Source organism: Rhamphochromis longiceps, linkage group LG2 (assembly GCF_057381845.1).
Source record: "Rhamphochromis longiceps isolate RC_006_pf linkage group LG2, R_longiceps_female_GT1.1, whole genome shotgun sequence".
NCBI lineage: Eukaryota > Metazoa > Chordata > Actinopteri > Cichliformes > Cichlidae > Rhamphochromis > Rhamphochromis longiceps.
Genome location: NC_140558.1, coordinates 3,252,028 through 3,278,794, shown reverse-complemented (window position 1 = coordinate 3,278,794; position 26,767 = coordinate 3,252,028). Strand labels below are relative to the sequence as shown.

The 26,767-nt window shown below is 41.5% G+C and overlaps 1 protein-coding gene across 3 annotated transcripts; it reads left to right on the top strand.

The window, feature by feature from the left end:
- The first annotated feature begins 1,755 nt into the window (after window positions 1–1,755).
- LOC146676757 (uncharacterized) lies at window positions 1,756–26,733 on the top strand. 3 transcript variants are annotated; one of them, XM_085414938.1, is made up of 6 exons: window positions 1,756–1,888; window positions 14,637–14,840; window positions 17,834–17,896; window positions 18,891–18,954; window positions 19,460–19,636; window positions 19,721–26,733. In XM_085414938.1, exons 2-6 carry the CDS (start codon window positions 14,651–14,653, stop codon window positions 21,318–21,320), a joined length of 2,094 nt encoding a protein of 697 aa, XP_085271064.1. In that variant the 5' UTR covers window positions 1,756–1,888; window positions 14,637–14,650; the 3' UTR covers window positions 21,321–26,733. The 3 variants fall into 3 exon arrangements, with proteins under 3 accessions (XP_085271064.1, XP_085271071.1, XP_085271077.1); XM_085414945.1 differs by lacking the exon at window positions 1,756–1,888 and adding an exon at window positions 1,912–2,048; XM_085414951.1 differs by lacking the exon at window positions 1,756–1,888 and adding an exon at window positions 12,883–13,044.
- Window positions 26,734–26,767: the final 34 nt, after the last annotated feature.

Here is a 26,767-nt window from a genome sequence, read left to right as displayed (position 1 = left end):
CAAACACTGTCACCCTTTACAACAAAACAAAGTGTGGCGTGGATGTGATGGACCAGATGGTTCGGGAGTACACTGTCCGCAGAGCAACACGGCGCTGGCCAGTCGCCGTGTTTTATAACATGATTGACATGGCAGCACTGAATGCACATGTGCTGTATCAAGCATGCACCGGGACGAAGGAAAGACGGGTGGACTTCCTGGTGGAGCTTGCAAGGGAGTTGGCTCGCTCTCATGTAGCTGCGAAGAAGGCAAGAAAAGATCAGTTGCTTTGGACACAACCCTCCACACCGAGCCCTGGAAAAAGGGCCACGTGTCAGGTCAAACACAGATGCAAAAAAAATCATGCCACTGTGCGATGTGTTCACTGCAACAGATACACATGTGGTAAATGCAGACGACAGATACCGTGGCAGTGCCAGGATTGTGAGTGATTGCTGAAAATGTTGAAATGTACTCACTCACTTTTTATCATTATTTGTAAATATGTGTACAAATGGTTGGTTTTTTGTACTGTTTTCATCAATAAATGTCAGCAACAAAGGACATACAAAGGACATGTGTTGATTTCTCCCTAAGATGGCAAACTGAAACACTCCACTCCCCCACCCCCTCAATCACTCACCCCCACTCCCCTCCCTCCAGAATTCCTAGGTAACGACCTAATATACATATGAATGACTCCAGCATTTGACTGACTGCTCTCCGGCTTTTAAAGGTAGAAAACCAAAATGACTGCTCTCCGGGGGTCTAAGTGAATTCATCTGTTTTCTATACAACTCATGAAGTGGTTCAATACTGGTTCATTGCTTGATTTGCACATCACTAGTGTTGGCCATTTGTGGATAATGGCTCTCACTATCATTGGCTGGAGTCCCACAGCTTTAGAAAGGGCTTTATCATCTCGTCCAGACTCTGAGATCTCAATTGCCGTGCTTCTCATTTGTTCCTAAATTACCTTGGGTCATGATATCTGGCTTTTCAGGATCTTTTGGTCTACTCCACTTTGTCCTTCGTAAGCGATTTCCTGATTAATAACAGGCGTGGCAGTAATCAGACCTGGGTGTGGCTACAGAAATTTAGTGTTTACTTGTGTTATCGTTGTCTAATATAGAAATTAAATAGCAAATATGATTAATATTTAAATGATCAAACATAGAAGATCAGAAAATGAATCTTCAAACTTTGTAGCTTTGGTTTAGATTTCTGTACAGAAAAAAGGAAGCAACCACTGTTGTGGAAGCTAATGGGGTTCCTTATAACAAATACCACTGTATATGACAACAAACAAAGCATATTAGGTCTATTTTAAAAAGCACTAATGAGAAGAATACCATACAATAGAAAACAAGAAGGCATGGTGAGCTGATCCAGCTGGACAATAAACAAAGATTGTAGATATAACTCCTCAGTCCTCACATCCCCAGAGATGCTGCTGTTATCTGTTCTGATCAATGGCTGGCCACTGGCCCAAAAAACACGTGCATTTTATTTTACTTAAAGCCTGCGACTTTTTTTAGTTTATTCTTTTAACAGTCACGTCTATAATAAACGTCTATCAGAAAAATGGCTTTGAAAAATCAAATATTCATGTCCCCACCTGACAACATCTTTAAACGAGCAGAAAGAGAAACATAAAGAGTCAGCCTGCAGCTTAGCTGACTGTGTGGAGACACAAAGGTTAAATTCAAAGTTGCAGCACTAGCTGCCTATGGAGCACACATGCCTCCGAGCTTCCTGTCATCCTGCTCTCCTCAGCTGACAGCAAACCTCATCGTCCCCTTCGGGCCAGAGGACACGGAGAGAAGGCTGCAGTATGGGACGTTATCAAAACCGGCAGGTACACTGAGTGTGAGAGGACCAGGCTGTGTCCCAGCCTGCCTGGCTGAAGGTGAGGATCCGAGCTAGGTGTGTCTGTGTTGTGGTACTGCCTCGTATTTAACCTTCAGGAGACGTTCTCACGCTGGGTGTGGGGGACCGCTGTCCTCTCAGGTATCGGAATGTGAGCACAGTGACGAGGATGCTGGTGGGCTTTTGCTGCTGTTGACCAGGTGAGCTGAATAATGGAGTGAATCAGCGCTATGGTAGATGATGGCATAGACCACAGACCCGAAACACGCAGTACTGTAGCCTTTCGAGGCTAAGAAAAATTACGCGCCAAACTCTATTACGAATCGCCAGGATTTAAAGTTTTGTGCCGTTTCAGACGGCACATTTATCGAATAAAATAGAGTGCTCGGCATTTTAGGAATATATGGGCAGCACTTGTGAATTCGGCTGACGTTGATTCACTAATTCGTCCAATCTTAGTGTTACATTTACTTTAGAAATCTTCACAAAACAGGGACGATTGTCAGGCTGCCAGTACATTTCGGAAACGGGAATATGGATCCCGTGTGACCCGATTGAGAAGGCAGTTGTCTTTGATTCAATGAAATATTTGCAGGGTTTAAAAAAACGTATAAAAGTTTAACATTTCCCAATTATGTTTGGTGATTCTCTTGGATCACTCTACAATCAGAGAGCGATGTCGTAATCTATCATCGGTGCTAAAAGCAAGTCGGTGTGTTTGATGCTAAGAGGTAAGCTCCAGCGGGTCTTTAATGACCTTAAGATACGATTAATGATTTTCTGGCCCAGAATAATAATAAAAATCCCTCCTCCCTGGAATGGTTTTCCTCTCCTCGCAGCCCCCCACAGGAAGCTGGTCAAATATTTATCAGATTGCACTCATGCTGATATGATTCAAGCTGTATATACAGAACTATATGAATGATTTCAGCCACTTAAAGAAATGACTGCCATGTGCTGTTCATAACTGGGTGTGAAATGAAAATATAAAAACAACAGAAGGTCCAAAGAATAAATAACCACATGAATGAATAAAAAAATCAGTTCAAACATCCCCAGTGACATAAACAAACACTCTCCAGGTTAGTTTTTTGTCTCATTCACTCCAGCAAGAAGCGTGATTTGTCACTTCAGAGGACGTGTTTCCACTGCTCTAGAGTCAGTGGCAGCGTGCTTTACACCACTGCATCCACACTTTGCATTGTGTTTGGTGATGTAAGGCTTGGGTTCAGCGGCTCTATGCAGTCTTAGTCCCTGACAGGGACCCAGTCTGCAGTCTGCATGCCTGGGTGCTTGATTTTATACACATGTGGCAATGGAAGGAATGAGCATTTGGATGAATGAGTGAATCAGAATCAGAATACTTTATTGATCCCTGGGGGAAATTATTTTTTGTTACAGTGCTCCATTTTAAACCAACATTAAGACAAGACAGACAATACGCTAACTAAGAATAGTACAATACATACATACATACATACATACATACATAAGTCACTTATAAATAAATATTTGGAAAAGAAACATGTGTAGCTGTAGCAGCAAACAGTGTGTTAAGTGGATGCGTTGTACAGGGAGATGGCCACAGGCAGGAATGATTTCCTGTGTCGTTCAGTGGTGCTTTTCGGTAATCTCAGTCTCTCACTGAACGAGCTCCTGTGACTGACCAACATGTCATGGAGTGGGTGGGAGGTGTTATCCAACATTGTCTTTATCTTGGACAGCATCCGCCTCTCCGACACCACCTTGAGGGAGTCCAGCTCCATCCCCACAACATTGCTGGCCTTACGGATCAGTTTATTAAGTCTGTTGGCATCTGCGACCCTCAGCCTGCTCCCCCAGCATGCAACAGCATAGAGGATCGCACTGGCCACCACAGACTCATAGAAAATCCTCAGCATTTTCTGGCAGATGTTGAAGGACCTCAGTCGCCTCAAAAAATAGAGACGACTCTGGCCCTTCCTGTAAAGTGCTGTGGTGTTTTTAGCCCAGTCCAGTTTATTGTCAATGTGTACTCCAAGGTATTTATAGTCCTCCACAATGTCAACACTGACCCCCTGGATTGAAACAGGGGTCAAGTGTTTCCTGGTCTTCCTGAAGTCCACGATCAGTTCCTTGGTCTTTGCCACGTTGAGCTGCAGATGATTCTGCTCACACCACGTGACAAAGGAGTCGACCACAGCCCGGTACTCTGTCTCATCATCCCTGCTGATGCATCCAACCACCGCAGAGTCATCAGAAAACTTCTGAAGATGGCAGGTCTCTGTGCAGTGGCTGAAGTCTGTGGTGTAGAGGGTGAAGAGGAAGGGGGAGAGGACAGTCCCCTGTGGTGCCCCTGTGTTGCTGATCACCTTGTCAGACACACACTGTGGGAGACGTACATATTGTGGTCTTCCTGTCAGGTAATCAACAATCCAGGACACCAGAGAAGCATCCACCTGCATCGCTGCTAACTTATCACCCAGGAGGGTCGGCCTGATGGTGTTGAAAGCACTGGAAAAGTCAAAAAACATGACCCTCACAGTGCTCGCCGGCTGGTCCAGATGGGTGTAGACACGATTGAGCAGGTAGATGATGGCGTCCTCTGTTCCGAGACGAGGCTGATAAGCGAACTGAAGGGGATCCAGATGTGGTCTTACTATGGGTCGCAGCTGGTCCAGGATGAGCCTTTCCAGGGTCTTCATGATGTGGGAGGTCAGTGCCACGGGCCTGTAATCCTGGGGGCCACTGGGACGTGGCGTCTTTGGTACAGGGACGAGGCATGATGTCTTCCACATCACCGGGACCCTCTGCAGACTCAGACTCAGCATAAACAGTTTATGAAAGACTCCACACAGCTGGGGGGCACAGGCCTTGAGGACAAGGGGACTCACTCCGTCTGGTCCAGCAGACTTGCCTGAGTGAAGTCTCCTCATTTGCATCTCAACCTGGTATTGAGTGAAGGTGATGGGTGGGGGAGGGGTGTCAGGACTCTCACAGGAGGCAACATGTGAAGAGAGAGGCTGGCACAGTGGTGTGGCTCTGGATTCCAGGCTGACTGCAGGTGAGGTTGTGGGGGTGGGAGCAGACACTGTGGTGTCGAATCTATTGAAAAACAGATTCAACTCGTCGGCTCTATTCTCACCTCCCTCAGCTCCCCTGCTGTTGGTTGGCCTGAATCCAGTGATGGTCTTCATGCCCCTCCACACCTCTCTCATGCTGTTCTGCTGGAGTTTCCACTCCAGCTTCCTCCTGTAATTGTCCTTAGCCTCTCTGATCTTGTCCTTTAGTAACACCTGGACCTTCCTCACCTCCTCTTTGTTGCCCCCTCTGAAAGCCCTCTTCTTGTTGTTGAGGAGGGCTTTGATGTCCTTAGTCACCCACGGCTTGTTATTTGGGTAACAATGAACAGTCTGAGCTGGAACAATGGAGTCGGTGCAGAAAGTTATGTAGTCTGTGATACACTCAGTAAGCCCATTGATGTCCTCGGCGTGAGGCTCACAGAGTGTTTCCCAGTCGGTCACCTCGAAACAGCCCTGTAGTTCCGCTATTGCCTCCTCTGACCACCTCCTAACAGTCCTGGTGGTCACAGGTTCCCTCCTCACAATTGGCACATAGCGGGGGGTGAGGTGAATCAGGTTATGATCTGACCTACCAAGTGGGGGGAGGGAGGAGGAGCTGTATGCATCCTTGACGTTAGCATACAGTAAGTCTAAAGTTTTCTCTCCCCTGGTGGGACAGTCCACATATTGTTTGAATGTTGGTAGTGTATTGTCCAGTGATACATGGTTGAAGTCACCCGAGATCACAATAAAGGCACTCGGGTGCTGAGTCTGTAGCCGAGCTATGGCAGAGTGGATAGTGTCACATGCAGCTGTGGGGTTAGCAGAGGGGGGAACATAAACAGCCACCAAGATGACGTGAGAGAATTCCCTGGGTAAATAATACGGCCTGAGTCCAACAGCACACAGTTCAGTGTCCGGGCAACAAATCCTTTCTTTGATTGTTATGTTGGCAGGGTTACACCACCGGTTGTTAACTAAAACAGCAAGCCCACCTCCTTTCCGCTTACCGCTAGCGATGCTGTCCCTGTCCGCCCGAACAGTGTGGAAGCCTTCCACGGAAGCATTCTCATCGGGAATGACCTGGTGCAGCCATGATTCGGTGAAACACATCAGGCTACACTCTCGGTATTCCCTCTGACTCCGTACCAGTGCTGAGAGCTCGTCGATTTTAATTGCCAACGATCGCACATTTCCCATCACGATAGACGGCAGACACGGTTTAAACCTCCTCCTCGCTTCGAGCCTCCGCTGTCTCACCGTCACCTTTTTTCTTCTCTTCTGTCCTTGACCTCTGCATCCCCGATGTGTTTTCCTCCAAATTTCAGCTGGTACTTCTGCGGGCACTTCTGCGGGCCTGGCCAGCGAGCCGGCCGGCATCAGGGCGATCAGCTGATCTCTGGAGTAAACAGTCCGTGAGTGTAGGAGATGTGCCGCGGTCCCGTTCCATGATAAAAGTAACAGTTCCACGGCCACCAGAAGAACAAAAACTCTCTCAATCCACATGATTGAGTAAGAGATAGAAAACGGAGGAAAATACAAGTCAGAAAAAAAAAAAAGAATACGTAAGAAAAAAGAGCTAAACTAAGAGAAAAGCAGGAGCGACTGTAACAGGCTGCACGCTGGTTGGCGCATGCGCACTTTTGGCAATATAGTGTACCAAGATGGCAGCTGGTCATAAAATACTAACCAAATGCATTGGGCTGTGTCCAACCTTTACGTACAGTCTGTGGTTAAGATGAACATAAACACTTGAAATTGTGCTACTAGTTTACAGTGTTGTTACAGCTTATTATGATGGCAGTATGATGATACTTGAAGGAAACGGTTTCCAAGGCCTAATCCGTGGATCGACTTCCTCCGAGGCGTGGACGTCTATCAGCAGAGAATGTACCTTAGTCTGTAACACAGTCAAATATATTCTCAAGTAATATTCAAGCATGCCATTCAGCGTGTTAGTACGAGCTCGGGAGCAGCTTGGGAGAACAAGAAAACAGAGACTGCTTTAGATTGTCTTCCCAAAGTGACTCAACTTTATTCACAAGTACAACAGTTTATATAGAGGGTAAAATTCATGAGACAGCAGATTTATCAGTTTAAACCAGTACAGACCAAGATAAGGCAGCGTCTTCCTGCCCTTGGGTGAAGAAGCATCCTTTGTGTAGTTTATCAATTCAGCTACAATTGTGATTATCTCAGCGACATATTTTCAAGGCACAAAACAAAGAGTTCTTACATTAGTGAAATCTGAAACAAACCATTTGGCCTCAACAGGCATCTAAAAGATTAAGAAACTAATGTAGCTGAGGGAGTGATCTCTGTGGTATTTCAACCTTGTACCAGCCTGTGATTCTCACACATCAATTCTTGGGTCAAAGAGAAAAATAACTAAAACAAAGGGGCCTTATTGAATGACAGAGTTTTCCTGCATAATGTCACTATAAAACAATATCCAGTAAATGCTCCCATGGTGCTAAAATACCTAACAATACTAAGTGCATGCTTCCAGCCAAAACTAATGGGCTTTGTTGTCTAACTATATACAGCTAAGTATTGCCTAATTAGTCCTAGCTAACTAACTAACTAGGAAATGCCTAGAGATGAGTGTGTTCATATTGTTGTCTTGGTTTAGAAAAACCAAACCAAACCGATGTGATGAAGGGGGGCAGGTATGACTGCTCATTGGCTATTGCAGTTTCTGTTGAGATTGCAGATGGGGGGCAACAGCATGGACCCACTGCCTAACCTGCCGAGTACTCGTTGCTCATCGTAATGATATGTGGAATAGTGTTTTGTTTGTCATGGTCTTAATGCTGCAACCACATTAAGTACTGCTGACCATGTTCGCTACTTTGTGGCGACAGTTTAACATCAGCTGCTATTTCATGCCACAAGGCAAAGTTATTATATTTTCACAAGCTCAAGAGGAAAATATGTGGACTTCAGGGCCCTCCCAACGTATTGTATCTGAATCCACTACAAAACCTTTGACGTAAGTTAAAAAAGAGCCTCGCCAGCATGAGTACAGCTGCTGACAAATCTGAAGAAATGGTGTGATGCATTCCTCCCACCACGGAGGCGAATTATGCACGGGCTCATGCAACACAGTGTTCCATCATCCCTTTATACTCGAAAGTGTGAAAATATTGGAAACAAAGACTGTATATAAAAGACTGAGATAACATCTATGGCTGAAAAGTGCAGCTAGTGCTGCAGTGACTTAAAGCCTGGTCCAGTTAGAAAGAAGTTCATCTAAATATGTACGGTGGGACCAGAGTTATCTCAGGTAATAACACTGTTAAATGCAGACAATAAAAGACATCATGGAGAAGCAAGAATGATGTAAACGTGTTCCCATCTGACCAGTTGTATTATCACTAGCAGTACTTTCATGTTAACCAGTTTAAACACGTTGGGAGTTTTACTGTGTAAAATGAGTCCTTGCCACTCAGTTTTCATATCCATGGACATTTTAAAAGCTAATTATAGAAATAGAATAAAGTTAATATTAAACTACCAACAGAGTGGTCTAGAACGTTCTCCTCCCTCTCTGATGTAGCACATGCAAATTGTTATAGATCTTGATGTCACCGTTCTTTGACGTAAGGCAGCGTTGCAAGCATATCGTGAAACAAACAGGGAAGAGATACTATTGAGGTCATGAGGATGCTGAGTCATCTCTCTGCTTCTCTGAGCTCTTTGGTTCTTTAAGATGGGAGAGCGAGAGAGAGGAGACTGTTAGTGTGATAATGTGTCTCCGTCATTCTGAGAGTTTCACCTGATGGGTTTTTGTACAATAACGTAACATTATTGTGCAATTTCCATTCCACTTATCCATTAAAATGATCCTAGTTACAGGGCCTTACAACTGTGTTCTTTTGACTGAAGTTTTGATCCCTTGTAACGTCTACGTACAGGAGACGGGTATACAAGGTTTTCAAACAAATTTAAGCTCTGTTTAAATCTACGGGGAAACAAACGTTGCATCCACTGCAAGTGCCAGAAATGAAGGCCTGTTTTCCATGACTGACCTTGAGCATCATTCTTATGAGATGTATCACAGCAAAACTGCTTTTGTGATCCTGGATGGATTTGTGTCTGGTTTTGTCCGTGTGAATCCTGACAGGATCTGTTTTCGATCGTTTATTTGAGGAAAATTGAATAGTCTTTTTCTGTATATTTAAAGGGTCATATCACCATGTGGTATAGACGGCTGATCAAAACTATTACAGCATTTGTAATGTGTTTTATTGGGTTTTTAAAAATGTCCTTTGAGTGCTCGTTCTTGCTAAAGCCAAAAGAGAGATTGGCTTTATGATGTGTAAGTCTTCTACTTAAGAAGTTATGAGAGATTAAAAATGATGAAAGTATGTAGCTAGCTATGTACAAGGTTTCATACAAGAAAAGGGCAAATCATTTTCATGGCTGCATCAGATATGTTTAAGTTATCATTTAAAAAAAATCAGCTGATTCAGTGGGAGTCGGGTAGGAGGCGCTCGCTGAATGTCTTTGGAATGACATTTGCTTTTGTATATGACAGAAAGTGTTTTTACTGTGAAGTTAGATGAAATGCTGGGTGTTGCATTTACAAGTTGGATATTCGAGTCCTTTGAGATGTCGATTATACTCCAAAATGAGCATAATGTGAAATCCTAAATTTACAAGCTAATTTCCTCTGTGCTCAGATGCTCCACTCTGATTATGAAAAATTCCTCACAAAACATTTCATAGAGAAAAAGTCGTCGAAACTTCAGAAAAAACAACCGAATAGGCGTCTGTCATCCACGAAGGCCATGTGACGAGTGAGTCAGCACTGAAGCCGTGGCAATCAAGGCTGCAACAATATAACTGGGAGCAGGTGAAGGTCTAGCTGTCTGCAGAAAACCAAGTGAGGCTAAATATGTCTCCCCCCAAGATTTCAGAGTGAGTGCACAAGTATTTCCAATCCGTTTCTAGTTTTGTGTGTAAATGCTTCATCGTAGACTGCTATAAAAATGCATCTCTAGTGCACGTTCTTCTACATGAGAACAACAGCCAAATGAACGAACAGTTCAGTTAGAAAAGCAAACAAACTATGAGACATTACTCCTCTTGGGGTTCCCTTTAGCCCCTGGAGTATTCACTCTGAAAAACAGACGTTAAACAGAATTCCATAAAAAGGAAAGGAAGAGAGGCTGGGACTGGAAAGTAGGAGGAAGAGGGAAGAAAATCTCTGAGAATACAGCCTGTAGACAGAGAAGTGCAACACTGAGGAGTAAGTCTTTCAGTTAAATACAGTATTAAATCAAATGTTAAATACAGCAAAGGCAAATCATCCCTGATGACAGTTCTGGTAGTATGCACTCGAAACGCTCACGCCAAGAATGTAACTTATAAAAATAAAAAGGTCAAAAGGTTACAAAATGAATACGGTGTTGTTTGTTTTGCATTTTTTGTTTATTAAATTCTTTATCTTTCAATTATCTGGGAATTAGAAAGAGCAAAGCTGCTTATCAGCTCGCTAAGTTAGCATGCGGTTTCCCCTCTGACCTTTTATAACTATGAATAAGTGTACTGATAGCACAGGAAGGGAAAATTATACATGATAAAATATGGAGAAGTTCATAACACAGTCTGAATGCAACATGGCTGCTGCAGACAAGACATTAGTGTGTGCAAGAAGAACAGTACTGCACAAAAGTCTAGTATTAAAAGCACTGCATGAGTATTCAAGGAAGGAAAGTCAGAGAAAAGTACTTAACAGATTTTGTCCAACTCTATCAGTAGGACAACATCCTGCAGGACTATAATTAAATATTTAAGACAGTTTTAGTTAATATTCTTTCAGCTGCAATCCTGGTGGCATTTAACAGTCAGAGCGCAGGTAATGAATTAAAAAGCAGAATCCAAAGGGAGGCCCAGTCTCTGCAACAAGTACAAATAAGTGTCCTTTTTTAAAATCATGATGCTTATCAATAAAAAAAGCAGATGGAAATGTCTCATATTGACCATTTTTAATAATAATCTAATGACTGTGCTGTGTAAGCTTCTGCCTCTGAAGTGTGTCTGCAGTTATAACTCTTTCTAACTTCCACATGAGGGAGTTCCTAACCACACTCAGCTCATTAAAGAACCAACAACATCTCATTTTTTTAGTTTGATCAGTGGTGATAAACACAATCCACACTCCTCAGTTTGTGGCCTTCCACGCACAGCTTCTAATGACTGCAAAGACTTTACTGGGAAGATCGATAGGATCAGGTCATTGTTCAGGTCGGTGCCCTTTCAACCCAGGTCTCTCATTCAGTTCTGTTGTCTGAGTCTGATTTTCCTGACGGATTTTGGCTCATTAGCTCCTTCAGCTAGTTGAGGTAAACAGTATGTTTGGTAAACTCCAATCTGGTTGCAGACAAAGCCACACCACGGAAACAGCTTCAGTAAAAATGACCTATTTGCTTGGATGAAGATGAACATTTATTTTAGTCCTGCTTGACTTATCTGCAGAGAGAGAGGGGGAGATGGATATAACCCTCAGGCTATTCACTTAACACTCTTACCTTTGCTATGTAGACGACACACAGCTTTACTTTTCTCAGCAGCTTCTCATACCTCAGCGAACCCCTCCCTCTGCTCCATCTCAGTGTCAGTAAAGCTGATGTTCTCGTGTTCGACGCTTTCTCTAACGAGGTCAGTCAGTACATTGCCCCCCTTTCCAGCGACATCAAAACATTTGCTAAGAACCTTGTTATCATGTTTCACCAATACTGATTTTTGAATCTGAGATTTCTAAGCTCACCCAGTCTGGCTTTCTCCACCTCAGAAACATTGCAAAGCAAATCTTTCCTGTCATTCGGGCATCTGAAACCTTTAGTAAACACCTTCACTTTCCTTTGCCATGATTATCATAGCTGGCTTTTCACATCTCTGAGTCCTGCATAGAATCAGCTTTACAATCCCCCTCTTTTACCATATGAAGCTCTTCATAAACAGGACCCTGCTTATATATCAGAACTCCTGAAACCTTATCACTGCAGTGACGTCTCTGATCAGGTCTTCTAATTGTTACTGGCGATCCCACCCAATGTTAAAGTGAATGTGTAACCCTGTCTGTTCACATGTCTCTGTGTTGGAACATGTGGCTTTTATTTAAACTGTCAAGCACTTTGTATATCTGTGTTTTTGAACTGAGCTACACAAATAAAGTTATATATTAATATTATTTTGTTTATTATATTAATATATCACAAGGTTCCAGGAGATTTCCACAAAAGTAGCTGGTAGAAATATCCTTCAAAGAGCTGCTTTTTACTTTGAGTACATTCAGAGACAGTACTTTTTCACTTTTACTTGAGTAAAAAAGTTGAATCAGTACTTTTTAAATTTTTTTTACCATAGTATTTTTTAACACAGGTATCTGTACTTCTACTCAAGTAAAGATGTGTATTTTTGCCTCCTCTGTGAACTTTACATTTTGAATAATTGCCACATAACTATTCAATTCACAAAGATTTTCTATTTTGAATATGATCCTAATGATATTTGTTATCACTGCTTAAAAACACTTTCAAAGGGAACAAGTGCTAATACAGTATGTGTGTGTGTGTGTGCGCGTGTGTGTGTGTGCATGTGTGTGTGTGTGCGCGTGCATGCATGCAAGGGCGTAACTGGATGCTGATAAGCCAGCTGGAGGGCCAAACTGATAAGCAGTCATATGTTACACCATACAGTACATGTATGCAAGTATGTTATTCATAATCACGTTATGTAAAATGTACATATACACAGTAATACTACAAATACATGACTCTAACCTTTCTCTATGATACAGTTTGTAGTATCACTACATTAAAGCACAAGTTGTACTACAGGCATAAAGCTTTACTTGTAAAAGATTTTGTAACATTTCTTTTTGTGAATAAAAAGGACGTGGTTGCCCTGCGCCCCCATCTCTTCTCTGGAGATAGACAGAAAAGGTGGGGCTAAAGGGAAGCCAGACTGGAGGGGCACACGCTGTATGATAGTTTCTTATCCACCACACTCATTGGAAACAATGTTTATCGGCTAAATCTGAACAGCGTTTTTGCTTTGTTGTTATTGGTTTCTTTTAGTAGCTTGTTTTTTAGTAACATCGCAGACTTTCACAAGTTCCGATGTGTCCACGCAGGCAGTGAACCTGGTAAGAAATATTTGTTACAGGAATATTTGTTGCTTAACAGACAAAAAGCTGAGTTCTGAACCTATAATGTGTATTTGTAGGTGAAACTGTTGCCTGGGCAGAGCCTAAGAGACTTTACAATAACCAAAGCAAAGTAAATGAAGAATAAGACGAGTATGGTAAACAATGAGCAGGAAAAAGATTGAGTGGTTGAGACGTTTGCAGGTGACACCTTTTTCCAGATCTGTGTTTGTCTAAGATCTACTACACATAAGCTTTTTTTTAACCATAAGAAAATGTCAATGATTTGGAATTTTTTCAGGAACTACATGAACACGTGTGTGGGATTTGTTGTCATCAGCCTGCTTGCTTTCCCTCATGATTCCTGTTCTTACTCCTATTTCCAGGAGATTTTGGATTCCCTTTGTGGGCTTAGTTGGATTTTGTGTTTGTGGGGTTAATGCAATCCAAAATACATCTTTGGATCTTTTTGTTAATCATGTCTGCCTCCATGGCTTTCTGTTGGTATGTTTAAAAAAACTTCACGCAATCTGTAATATAATCCAAAATACCACTAAAAAGATTATATGAGTGTTACAATTACTGGTGTTAATAGAATAATTATTAGGTTTAATGTAAGATACATATATAATTCTTGAGACTATTCTGAATTAGACAAACAGGTGTTTTAAATAAAGGTACATTTGTCACGGTTTGTCTGGCCAGACTCAAATGCAGGACTGAGATTATTTACAGTGTTGGTGCAGACAGTACTCTATACAAAGTCTTTTTGAAGTTCTCAGTTCAAACGTCCTATTTGTACAAAATTCCCTGGAAGGAAGGTCGGTGAATCCGAGTTCCCGATCCTCTGAGACTCTCGAGAATCCGCCAAGCAACAAACACTTTCTCCAAACTCCACTGGGCCGTCCTGCCACAGGAAGAGACGCATTAAACTCTTTAGCCAGTAAACTGAAACAGAGCCTTGCAGAGAGACACAGTGCAGACGACTACAGTTAGACAACACTCAGGCAAAGACTGAAGGTCAGGTCCCAGCTTAAGTAGCAAACAGCTGAGTGCCAGCTGAGCCACAGGTGCTTGATTGATTCAGGTGCAGAGGGCGGAGCTTCCAGGAGGATCCCGCCTCTGTGAGGCTGGTAAAAACACCCACACACAGAGCAACAAGCACAATATCAGACGCAGAGACAAAGAGAGATGGTGGAGACGCACAGGAGGACCATGACAAAACTTTCAACTAAATAATAATTAGTTTATGATAGAAAACACGTACGTAACTTTCACAACTCATACACCCTGTTAAAGCGTAGTCATGCTAAAGGTTAGAAAACAACCCTTCACAGCCTAACTGCCTATAATAAGACAACAGTAGATGTGTGTGTGGCATTTGCATTAACTAATACAGATGAGGCATGCACGTAGTATGACACACATTTCTTCCTGCTCTGTTTCACGTCCACTTCCTCTAGAGGAGTCTCTCTATCCTCTTAACCTAATATTGATGTTAATGTTGCAGCCTCTGAAAAAATGTTCCTGCTTAGATCATTACTGTCCCAACAGTGGAGTTCAAGGATGACATGGATTCTGTTTTGTTTCAGGTTGAAGCCACATTATGACTGAATTAGAAGCCATGGGGGCAGGGACGCCTCCACCCTACATAATGTTTCTGGTGGTCTTCCTTTTCTTTCTTACGGGACTGCTGGGCTTCCTAATCTGCCACCTCTTGAAGAAGAAGGGCTATCACTGTCGAACAGACGTGGGGGATGAGGAGGAGGAGGAGAAGCTAGGAGAAAATGCAGATGGTGGGTTGGAGAGAAAAGGCTAATCAAGGAAGACAGAAAGTAAAATAAGGTTTAAGTTAGCCATACTGGCATTATTGTGCATGTGACAATTACATATATATTTGTAATAGATTACTATTAGAGTACTATGAGTAATGTATATGATCCAATTTTATTTGTATAGCAAGAAATCACAGCAACAGTTGCATTAAGGTGCTTTATATTGTAAGATAAAGACTCTACAATAATACAGAGCGAACAGAAACATTTTGTTGTTTGTGACAGTGTCTGTTAGTAACATAAATAGAGGATTAAAGCTGCATTCATTTATTTAACCACAACAATGACAAACAGTGGGCTATTGTTAGCTTGCTAACACATCTATCGTAGTGGCTGTGCTCGTGTGCTTGTCATGTCACAGATGTGCACGTTAAAGCAGATGACTCGTAAGCTGGAGAGGAAATAGCGTCTCGCTAATTTCAAAGATCATCATTTAGCCTGGAGAAATACTTTGTAAAACTAGAACATCTTACTGGTAATCAGTGATTGTAGCCAGGCTGAAAGTCAGAGCTCTGTTGAGCAAAGCTTTCCCTTCATGAATGTTTTAATTGTTAAAGAAAAGATCATTCATAACCATCTCGCAGATGTATCACTACCTGCAGCTGCTTTCAATACTATTGATATTTATTTACATTTTTTGCTCCAGTTGTTCTGAGTTAACCTCCAAAAATCTTTTCCTTAATAAATGAACCAAATACCGACACGTACCACAGGACTTTAGGCTGGCAGTAGTTAAACTGTTACTTAAACAGCCATCGCTTGACGCAGCTGTCTTCGCTAAATGTAGGCATATCTCCAACCTTCCTTTTATCTAGAAGATTCTTGAAAGAGTAGTTGTAAACCAGCTAACAGATCATCTGCAGAGGTTCATTTGAAGACTTTCAGTCAGGTTTCAAATTCACAGCACAGGAACGGCTTTAGTGAAGGTTACAGATGATCTTATGATCTCTGCGGGGGACTCATCTCTGCGCTAGACCCCAGCACAATATTTTATTACAGATATTATAGTATGTGCTGCACATATTAAGGCACTGCAGTGGTTTGGTTAGTAGCTAGTCTATTACATAACTATCTAATAGACTCCAATTGGTTCACGGAATCGGGGAGTCTTCATAACACAATAAGGCTGGAATTATAAAGTTCCACAGGGTTCTGTGGAAATTTTGATTTTCATTCACCTTTTCCACCCACAATGTGTTTATACACCTCTCTGCATGTAGTCATTTGTTATCATTAATCTCTTGTCTCTTCTTCCTCTCCACCCCAACCAGTCGTGGCAGATAGATGCCCCTCCCTGAGCCTGGTTCTGCTGGAAGTTTCTTCCTGTTAAACGGGTGTTTTTCCTTCCCACTGTTTGGGTTGTTGGGTTTTCTCTTTCTTTGTATTGTTGTAGGGTCTTTACCGTGCAATATGAAGCGCACTGATGCAACTGTTGTTTTGAGTTTGCGCTACATAATTAAAAAGAAGTTGAATTCTAAATAGTTCCCATTGCTATTAGAAACCATAGCAGACATTTTCACTGCTATGCAGATGATACCCAGCTTCAGATAACACACACCAAAGAGACAAAGACCTGGATGACCTCTAATTTCCTGCTTCTTAATTCAGATAAAACTGAGGTTATTGTACTCGACCCAAAATAAAACAGGAAACATGAAACAGGCAGAGAGAAAAACCCAGAGACTGAGATTATACACAGGCCAACTTAAGGAATATCCAAAACCCTGAATAACAATAATCGAAGAATATAAATTAATCAACAAACGCAAAACACTGAGTCACAGACCCGTGACAGTAAATTTAAAATGAGAAACATTCGGTCTTAGCGTGAAGCTGAGATGCCAGTCGTGTAGCTTAACAGATAGTAGAGCAGACCATCCGCTAATCGGAAAGTTGGCGGTTTGATCCCTGGCTGCTCGAGTCTGTGTGCCAAGTATCCTTGGGCAAGATACTGAACACAAGTTGCTCGCCGATGGATCCATCGAAGTATGTGTGTGAATGTTAGATAGAAAGCAGTTAAGCATAGAAAAGCGCTGTATAACAACCAGTTCATTTACCACTTGCATTTGTTACTTGTAGTTTGACTACTGTAATTCATCATAATTATTATTACCTAAAAACTCCCAGAAAATCCTTCAGTTGATCCAAATGCTGCAGTGGGAGCAGACAGGGACTAGAAAGAGAGCAGTTTTACTGGCTTCCCTTCATTTCCTCTGGGATGAATTCCATGTTATCTTAAAGACCTCAGTGTAGCATAGTACCTCGTTAGAGCGCACTTTACTTGTGGTAAAAAGTAGGATGGGAGGCAGAGCCTTCAACTTTCAGGTCCCTCTTCTGACAAAAATGTTAAGATTAGTCTTAAAGCTTTCCGTTTTGGGTCTGGATCAGCTGACCTTGAACACTCCCTGCGTTATACTGCAATAAGCGGTGTGCAAATAAAACTGAAGTGATGTGAATCATGTGCCTCTAGCTTACAGTGCCGGCTAGCATTGCTGCTTGCAGCACTGTGAAAAGCAGAAGTGAGTAGGTGAGTCTCTCCCTGACAGTACATGGCCTTTCTGCCATTAAGAATCACTGAAGTGTCTTCTTTTGATGACACACATCAGCTGAGCACCTTCCAGACTGAACTACGGCACACTTTAGAAATCTGACCACCACCACTTGTTCCGCACCCACGCCCACTGGTGTGTGGACATGCTCTCATAGGCACACACCAGATCCCCAGCTTTGAGTAAATAGCCCCATTACCTTGTGGCTGTCCTGGTACAGACAAATGCCAGCAGAGTAAACCTGAATAGTGGAGCTCCAGAGATGGTTGGCTGGTCTGCTTGCCACCTTCTGCCAGGTCCTGCATTCAGGCCCATATCTTGACTTTCACTCTCTTATGTTTTAAGAACAAAATAAAAGGAATTTATCAGCTAGAAGATGAATGTGTTTGTTTTACTGTGTTTCAGATGAGGATGAAGAGAACCAGGACACGGTGGAGCAGATCCTTAAATGTATCATACAAAATGAAGGTGACAGAACCCACCAATATTTTCTCAATATTTTTTTAATTTCTTGTTGGAATTTGGAAATTCTAAACCTATAACATATTCCAATTATAGTTATATAATGGTCATGGAAATGATGTGTAGACCAGGGGTCTGAAGTTCTCCAGAGGCCTGGTAATGAACTATTCATTTGATACAGGTGTGCTGACCCAGGGTGAGAGCTAAAAGCTGCAGGACACCGGCCCTCAAGACCCCTGATGTAGACTCTCAACTTTCATTTAAGGGTATCCACATTCAAATTGGATGAAGGGTTTAGGACAGGGGTGTCCAACTTCAGTCCTCGAGAGCTACTGTCCTGCAGCTTTTAGATGCATCCTTGTTCCAACACACCTGAATCAAATGGCTCGTTTGATTGGCTTGTTATCAGGCCTTTGTCAGACTTGATGGCATGCTGAAGAGGTAATCCAACCATATGATTCAGCTGTGTTGGAGTAGGGATGCACCCCCGGTTTAGGAGTTTCAGCTCCTCGACGTGTGCCTCGCTCTTTTTAAAGGGACCAAAAGTAACTGGACTATTGACTTAAAGGCTATTTCATGGGTGGGAGTGGGCAGTTCCTTCATAATGTCATGGGATGGGTAATGAGGGAACAGGCTTCAGGTGGGAACAGAGCTGACACTAATCAGGTTGACGAGACAGGAACAGGAACTGGACCTAACACCAAGACGCAGAAACACGTGAATGTGACACTAGGACTGGGAGTAAAATGACAAGGGTGACATGTAACATGCATAGAAACAGAAACCTTAAAACTACAAGACAAACAGATGCAAATACTACACAAGGCAGAAACGCAACAATAAGAACCAAAGCCAGGAACATAAACTACATTTTAGAGCGTTAAATAAACCGGAACAAAAATGTCCAGATACATAAAACTGGATCACGGACCCAGGACCTAACAGTAGAAGTTGTATTCCTGTTAATTTACTATTTACTTCTTTTATTTGTGTCCTCTAGCAAATATGGAAGCCTTCAATGAGATGTTGGGAAACCATAAAGTCTGCGTACGTCATGACCCCAGGTATGCTTATTCAGCTAAAGCTATGTTACAACACATGGTAATCTTTACTTTTTTATATGACCTCTAACAATTATTGCATTAACCGTTAAAGAATTACACATTTTATCACATTTTATGACCCAGTCATAAGGATGATCTGGGCATTCTTCAAGAATCTGCCTATGTAAACGTCACTGAGACTCTAATAATCTAAGGCTACGTCCACACGTACACGGGTATTTTTGCAAACGGAGATTTTCCGTTTTCGTTTTCAAAAATACCCGGGTACGTGTGGCCGTAGCCTAAGTGTGATCTAAATGTTCTAGGACTTCACTTTTTTCCCCATTTTCCAAAATATGGGGTTGATTTGGACATTAACATCTTAGAGCCAGAGACTGTAAGGTAGCTTCAGGTTTCTTGTAAAATCAAGGCACTGAGGGGATTGAGCTGGATAAAACATTCTGATCTATTTAAGGTAGAAAGGTATTTAATCTAATTTCAAAACTTTGCTCATGTTAATGGCCAGGTTGCGTAAGGAGTCCATTGGTGGTATTCCTCCCCATCTCCACACAGTTCACTCAGGCACCGACCACAACTCCTGCCACCTCTGTGCCCAGATTAAATCTAAAAAAGGCCGCAGACAAAGCAGAACCCTACGTGCCAAGCAACGACCTGGGGAACAGACTGTCTTCTCTGTTGGCAGGTAATAATGAAGAACTGGACAGACACAGAGATAAAGTAGTGACAAATAAGAGGATTTATAATTAATTTATTGAAATCCTTTCAGGTTCCGAGTGACACACACTGATAAAAAGTCTCATGGTGGGCCAAGTCCATTGGCCATTTCAGGGGACCAGCTGGACCAATCCCAAGACAGCGATGATAGGAAAGATGGCGGATACAACCTGAGAAGCATGTTTAAGGAAGTCCGCCGACCTTCAGAAAGTGCCAGTGGAGTATCTGCAAATGTGGGAAGAAGAAAAAAGAGCGTGACTATATTTGGGCTAAGGCGGGGCAGTGACCCTGTAGGTATGAAGGTAGGGGAGGAGACGGGCAAAGATATTGGAGGGGTTAAATTTGCTGTTCAGCAGCAACCTGTAGTGCTGGAAGAGCCCGTGCCTGTTAAGAACATTAAAGTTGTTCTTCAGCATGGCACTAAATCTGATTCCATACTTGAGACTGAGCTACAACAGGAGAACAAAACATCAAGTTCTCTTAATTCTCCTTCTTCCCAGATTAAAACTCTGCTCAATCCTGAACCTTGTAAAAAGATCCAGTCTTCATCCGGGAGTACAGTTGTTTCTGCCCCAAGTTCTCTTCCTATTCCATCTGAGAAGGGAGTAAATGTTGAGGGTCAGTGGATAAAACCTGAAGAGGCATATGAGTTTGGTCCACTGCAGACATCTACACCCATTGTACCTATGCCCACATCAATTCCAGGTTTCACTTCTGTCACTCATACTGGTCAGCTTGACGCCTGTTCCAGGACAGGTTCTCAGCTTATTCAAGACCTAAGCTCTGGTTCAGATATGGAACCAGGTTTAACCCTAGATTCATCCCCTTCATCTTCCTTCCCAATCAAGACGCCATCTTCAGTTTCTTCATTAAAAACTCCTACATCCCCCCTAGCAGGGGCAGCAAGTCCCAAAGTTGGCTCAAAAAATATGCCACCAGAAGCTGTAAAAGGAGAACTTCCTCGTGTCCTCACACCAAGCCCGAAACTCCCACTTCACCAAGAAATGTCTAGCCAATCACCTGTTTCCTATTCATCCTTTAGACAAACTTATAGTCCATCACAAGCCCGGGCTCCGGAGAGAGAGCTTGAAGGCACCACAATGCCCAAAGCTGAAGAAAAATTAGAATTTAAGAGACCTGGAATTCTAAAAAAAAATAAACTGTCACCAGTTGCAGCAGGGGAGTCTAAAAGCTCTGCCCTTTCATCTTCACCTGAACAACTTTTTAAAGACAGATCAAGCAGTTTACCTTTGTCACCTTCTAGCCTGTCTCCCTCCTCACCTCAAGGTGGCAGAATAAGTAGTGTGACCATTGTTAAAGCCAGTCCTGACAGCCAGAGGGAGTTCTCTGTTGTCACAATGGTGGAAGAAGAGAAGTCAACCACTAACGACCAGAAAGAAGACGATTATGAACTTGGAGCTGAAACAGACAAGAGGGTTATCAGATCAGCTGAAGGAGAAGATTTTGTACCAGGTGCTACACAACCTGAGAGCCAGAGCGGAAAAACTTCTGGTGTAGAGGTTATCCCGTCTTTGAGTCAAGAGAAGGAGGACATGATGGAAATGGAAGATATTAGAGACTGCAAGGTGATGCAGGTGGAAGGAGCACAGTTAATGGAGGAAGAAGTGGAGCTGAAGATGGAAAAGGACTGACAGCTGAAGTCACAAAGTGGTGAAAAGTTAAGTGTCCAGTGCTGATCTAAAGAAAGTGACTGTTGCCACCACTGAGTAGAATAAGGCATTCTTATAAAATAACCATGAGCATATTTTTAATTATTAACTGGTTACACTGTAGGGGGACTGGACTGGATGCTTGATTGAAAAGCCATCCACACAAATTTCAAATTGTCTTTATATAATGGATAACCACTCTTCAGTTCACACTTTGGTCCATACTAAGCACTTCAGTACCAAATATCCCCAAATGATGGGAATCCTCTAAGCTCTACACACTTTCTCACAGCCGGAGCTTTGTCAAAGTTCTGGGAACCGATGGAGGAACTTTTTACTGCGTAGCTAAAAATTCAAGTTATTAGATCTGTTTTTGGGCTGTGTGTAAGAGTAGGACATAAGTGAAGCAAACATACAGTGATTTGTCCAGATATAGTTTGGTCAATCACATGAATGTAGATCTGGCAAAATATTACCATACAAACAACAGTTTTAACATGAGCCCTAAAAATGGACCAAATCAGAAAGAAGAGAACTGACAGCAAAGATGCAATTTAGTTTTTCTAAACCTGCTAAAAAAAATACTCACCTCATAGTGAAGAAATGTAAAGAGAAATTAAAGTGGCTGAAACAGGATTACAAGAAAATAACACAACTATAGGTGATGTTACCTTATCAACCACTGACATTACTTCAAATTTCCCGATGAAACTGATGTTTAGTGATCCTTGTTCTTTTGTTTATCTCACAAAAGATGACATAGAACATCCAGTTTTACCTCAAAACTCTCAAAGTGTTTTTCAACAAAGTTGTTTAGATATAAATTGGATGGATCAGTCATTGAGTCAATTTTTTACAGACATTCATTCTGAATGAATCTCAATACCTCTGGTGATCTTGAATGAAATTTCTGTATCTTTTAGAATGATTGCATTGACATTTTTTGACATTTCATCAAGTTTTTCTCGAGATGCATCTCAATAACTTTTTGTCTAGCTCCACGATCACGTCAAAATTATTATTCTTTCCCACATGCTGGTTTATTACAGAGCCCCACAAGGGACATTGGAGAAAAAAAATGGAGATGAACTTTTGCAAGATCTCGCGAAATAGGCCGCATCCTTCAGAGGTCGCCAGCTCGAAGCTGACCGTGAGGTCGAGGCACAGTGTGCCGGGAGTATGGTCCTCCCCCCGGCTCTAGTAAGCCTCGACCTCGCGGTCAGGTTCAAGCCGGTGGGTAACAGATGTCTTCGAAAACGTCGGAGCGCTTTTGCAAATATGTGATGTCTTGATAAACCGAGCAGATGTTTGAAGTTTACACAGCTACATTCTTGCCTCAAAATATCTTAGTTTAGTTTATTTTGAGACCCAGAAAGAGTAATATTAAAACTAAGTAGCTGCCACCATTGTTGGAAACTGGAAGTGGCTGGGGTGCGCTATGAATTCTGGGATAGTTTGGACCACGAAGGATACACCGACTCGGCCTTCAAATGCGACCTGCGAAGGATGCGGCCTATTTTGCGAGATCTCGCAAAAGTAACTCTGGATCTCAGAAAAGTTCATTGTCATTTTTTTGTCCCTTGTGGGGCTCCGTAGGTTTTAATTCCACAGCTGCTAAAAGAAATCATGTTCCTATTAGCCTCAGCTGTACTTTGACTTCAGGGGTAATTAGCAGACTTTAGCATGCTAACGAAACTCCTGAGGAGTGTTGAATTGTGTGATTTTTAAGTTTGCTTTTATATTCAACATGAACAGATGGTGTTCACTGTCTTTCAAGATTTCATACCACACAGAAATGAACACAAAATGGTTGTTTGTTAAATAACTCGAGTCAAAGATGAGCATATTCATACGATGGCTGGCAAATCTAATCATGATGGGCCTAAAAACACTAGTGACCACACTAGATCCTGAATGAATGGTTCCTGTGTATTGCAGGTGTAATTTTATGTTGAACACCCGGTGTTACAGAAACTTAGGTTTGCTTCGTCTTTGAATTAAAAAAGTGTGTTTATTGGCTGAACTGCAGAAGATATGTACTTGAAGGTTATTTCTTTCACATTTAGTGCATGGACATGAGCACTAAGCTAGCTATAGCTGAGGTGATAGCAGAGCCCATCATTTTTACATAAAGTGATATCCTTTTACTAATGGCTGTAGTATGACCTGTGGATCAGCGGGCTGTTGAGATGTAAGATGGTCTAGCTGATGGTTGAAACAGTAATTCTTTACAACACATCCATTAGATTGTGAAGCAAAGTGGAGCCATAATGACTCCATGGGCAGCTGGAGATTTATTAATGTGCTGGCTCTCCATTAAGTTGTAATTGTGTTTGATGCTATGCTATATAAAGGTGCAAATGTTGCAAGCTGGTTCAAACAGTCCTATTATTCCATTTTCTTTCCCCCAAATTAATATTTGTGCTAAATTACTGCTAACTGTCATTCATAGGAGAGTAGGTGACAGCACAACAAAGAACTTTACCTTGACAGCAGAACATTTATGATATACACTCTTCTGTATGTGCCCTGTCAGTAGTAGTGCCCCGATAAGGACTTGCACACTGTTACTTTGTTCAAGAACCTTTGCCTTTTATGATGGTGCTAGACACTTTCATTGGCAAATACAAACCTCTTTAACCCCACACCATGGCTTAGCTTTCTGTCGTTTAAATATGAATGCATAAGTAAATAAATGCATAAATCAAACATGTTATTTTCAACATTAAACTGATGCAAAAACAATATTGGAAAGCGGAGCAGCAAACTGTCAGCTGGTCGTTTGGACGACTAAGCTGCAAATATTGGGAATGCTAAACTGCAACTTGTAACATTTTACATGATATAAAATAAAAGTGAATAGACTGGATCTCTATTGATGCATGCACTCTGTTTGCAATATTTGATTGTACAGTTGATCGTAGCTGTGAAACTTGAACATGGTTATATGAAGAAAGGCCACGTGTCAGAGTAAAACCAGGGTGATATTATTCATTCATTTATTTATAACTTTACTTTTATGTCTATATATTGTCTAATTTAATGAATATTAATAGTAACAAGGTCATTATATGCTTCAACTACAGAAGCATACTTAGCTACTTATATATTCCAGAGGCCAGAAGAAGACTTATTGTCTGCTTTTAGTTGTTTAGAAATTTAGTTCCATTTTTGTGTAACGACACTTTACTCATTTAGTCACTAAAATAACTGATGAGGCTGAGCACTGATAACCACACAAGTTTTAATTTGTTTGAAGCTGCTATAGCTATCAGACTACATTATCATATAATTGATCTTTGAATGTATCGAACCTCCCTCACTTCATGAAGAAAAGCCTAAAACACTCTCATAAAGCAGGGAGAACAACAGGATGTGAAATGTTAATATACAACTTTCTGTACTACTGACAGAAACCACAATATTGGTGTTTTGGCCATCTTTGAACAAGAGAATGGAGCACAAAGTTATATGCTTGTTTAGCAAGCTACAATATAAGCTATAGACAAATTTGATCTCACTTAGCTCTCAATGATGTAGCCTTAAAATGGGGCTAATCTGTATTTATTCAGCTTTATACTTTCTTGTGTGCTTCGAGCCCTGGGACTCACAGCTGTGTTAAAACAGAAAGTTTAAGAGACACAGTTCAGAGTTCAGCATTATTTCCTGTCCTTGTGAGAAACAAACCCAGAAGTCCCTGGTCTAGTGTCCCAGTTTTCATTTTTTCCCATGCGTTCGCTTTTCATTCCATTCTCTGAGTGGCTTGCCTCCTTGTGCAGTGTTATGCATGGCTATAAATGAATGAACATATAGCATCTTCATGCGTTAGCGTGTATTTCCATTATTCTCCAGCAAACTTTTCTAGCAGCATTAACATGTCTGTACTTTTCAACATGATACGTTCACAGGGCTGTTTGTTTTACACAGCTGGATATGTGTATATGAAAGACACAAGTTTTTTTTTCACTTATGCACTATAATTAAACACCCATAACAGTTAACTCGGCATTACATGCATATATATTATATACTCTTTGAAAACATAAAAATAACTATATGAACTGCCTATGATTTGCCTTAACAGAGCAGGTGTCTGTAGCTTATTTTCTCTTCAATTCAATTTTATTTATACAGCGCCAAATCACATCAACAGTTGCCTCAAGGCGCTTTATATTGTACAGTAGATACAGAGAAAAGCCCAACAATCATATGACCCCCTATGAGCAAGCAGTTTGGCGACAGTGAGAAGGAAAAACTCCCTTTTAACAGGAAGAAACCTCCAGCAGAACCAGGCTCAGGGAGGGGCGGGGCCATCTGCTGTGATTGGTTGGGGTGAGAGAAGGAAGACAGGATAAAGACATGCTGTGGAAGAGAGACAGAGATTAATAAAAAGTATAGTTCAGTGCAGATGATTCATTAATGTTCTATTTTATTTTTTATTTTTACAGTTGAAGTGAAAACTTGACATTCTTAATTACCTCTAACATATCAAAATTTCCAGTTAGACTAAGTACAATTAAAAATAAAGCTCAAATACAGTATAGTGACTGGATTATAAAAAAATATGGAGCCCATGATTTAAGACCTATTCTTTTTGTGGTGATGATAACAATATGATTCCATGTAAAGCTGGATTTTCATTCACATAATTGTATTCGGTCAAAATGAAGCCGATGATTTAAACACTGATACTATGTTCCTGGTTAACCATGATTAGATCAGTCTGTCTGTTTTCTACAGGTTAATGAATTCAACTTAAATCATGAGTCAAGTTTACTGGATTGCAGCATCGCATCGAGTTATTCAGAACCATTTGTTGCTAAGATATCTCATTCCGAGCTTCAATTGCAATGAATTTCACAGATTTCTTTTCTTTAAATATAAAAGTTGACCTCATGGACAGTGCTGTGTTTTTATGCAGAGGTCAGATTATGTATTGACTGATCGAAGTTAAAACCAGAATAAAGGCAGGTCTATACTTCACATATCACCTGTACTGTCCGCGTGTGAGGAACTGATGCTATACTGACAAACAAACGTGATATTTGTTAGTAGAAAAAGTATGTAAAGTCACATGACTCTTCATCTGGTTTTCACTTTAGTTGCATTTTTTTCTTCTGCTTCAGGCTGACAAGATAAAACCAGTTCTTGGAATTTGTGTGGTTCATTGAGATAAGAACTCGTGCTGCTACTGAAGCGCCACTGAAAGCTGCAAAACCTGAAATAAATAAGCAAGCAAACAAAAATAACTACTATAATTGGCTTGATCAAATCCTGGAGTGTGAGTGTTTGAGAGATGTTTCTTGTGATGAGCTTGGAATATTTGTAAAATATTATACAAACACTAAAGAAAATGTAAATAAGCAGATGGATTATAATATATTCTGATGCAATAAAAAACAAAACAAAACTCTGGTCTGTGCTTCTGA

Bases quoted from the DNA above. Each gene is read 5' to 3' on its own strand.
- LOC146676757 (XM_085414938.1), top strand. From the start codon at position 14,651: ATGACTGAATTAGAAGCCATGGGGGCAGGGACGCCTCCACCCTACATA. The intron at 14,841-17,833 runs GTGGGTTGGAGA...ACTGTGTTTCAG, and splicing joins GCTAGGAGAAAATGCAGATG to ATGAGGATGAAGAGAACCAG. The intron at 18,955-19,459 runs GTATGCTTATTC...GTTAATGGCCAG, and splicing joins TGCGTACGTCATGACCCCAG to GTTGCGTAAGGAGTCCATTG.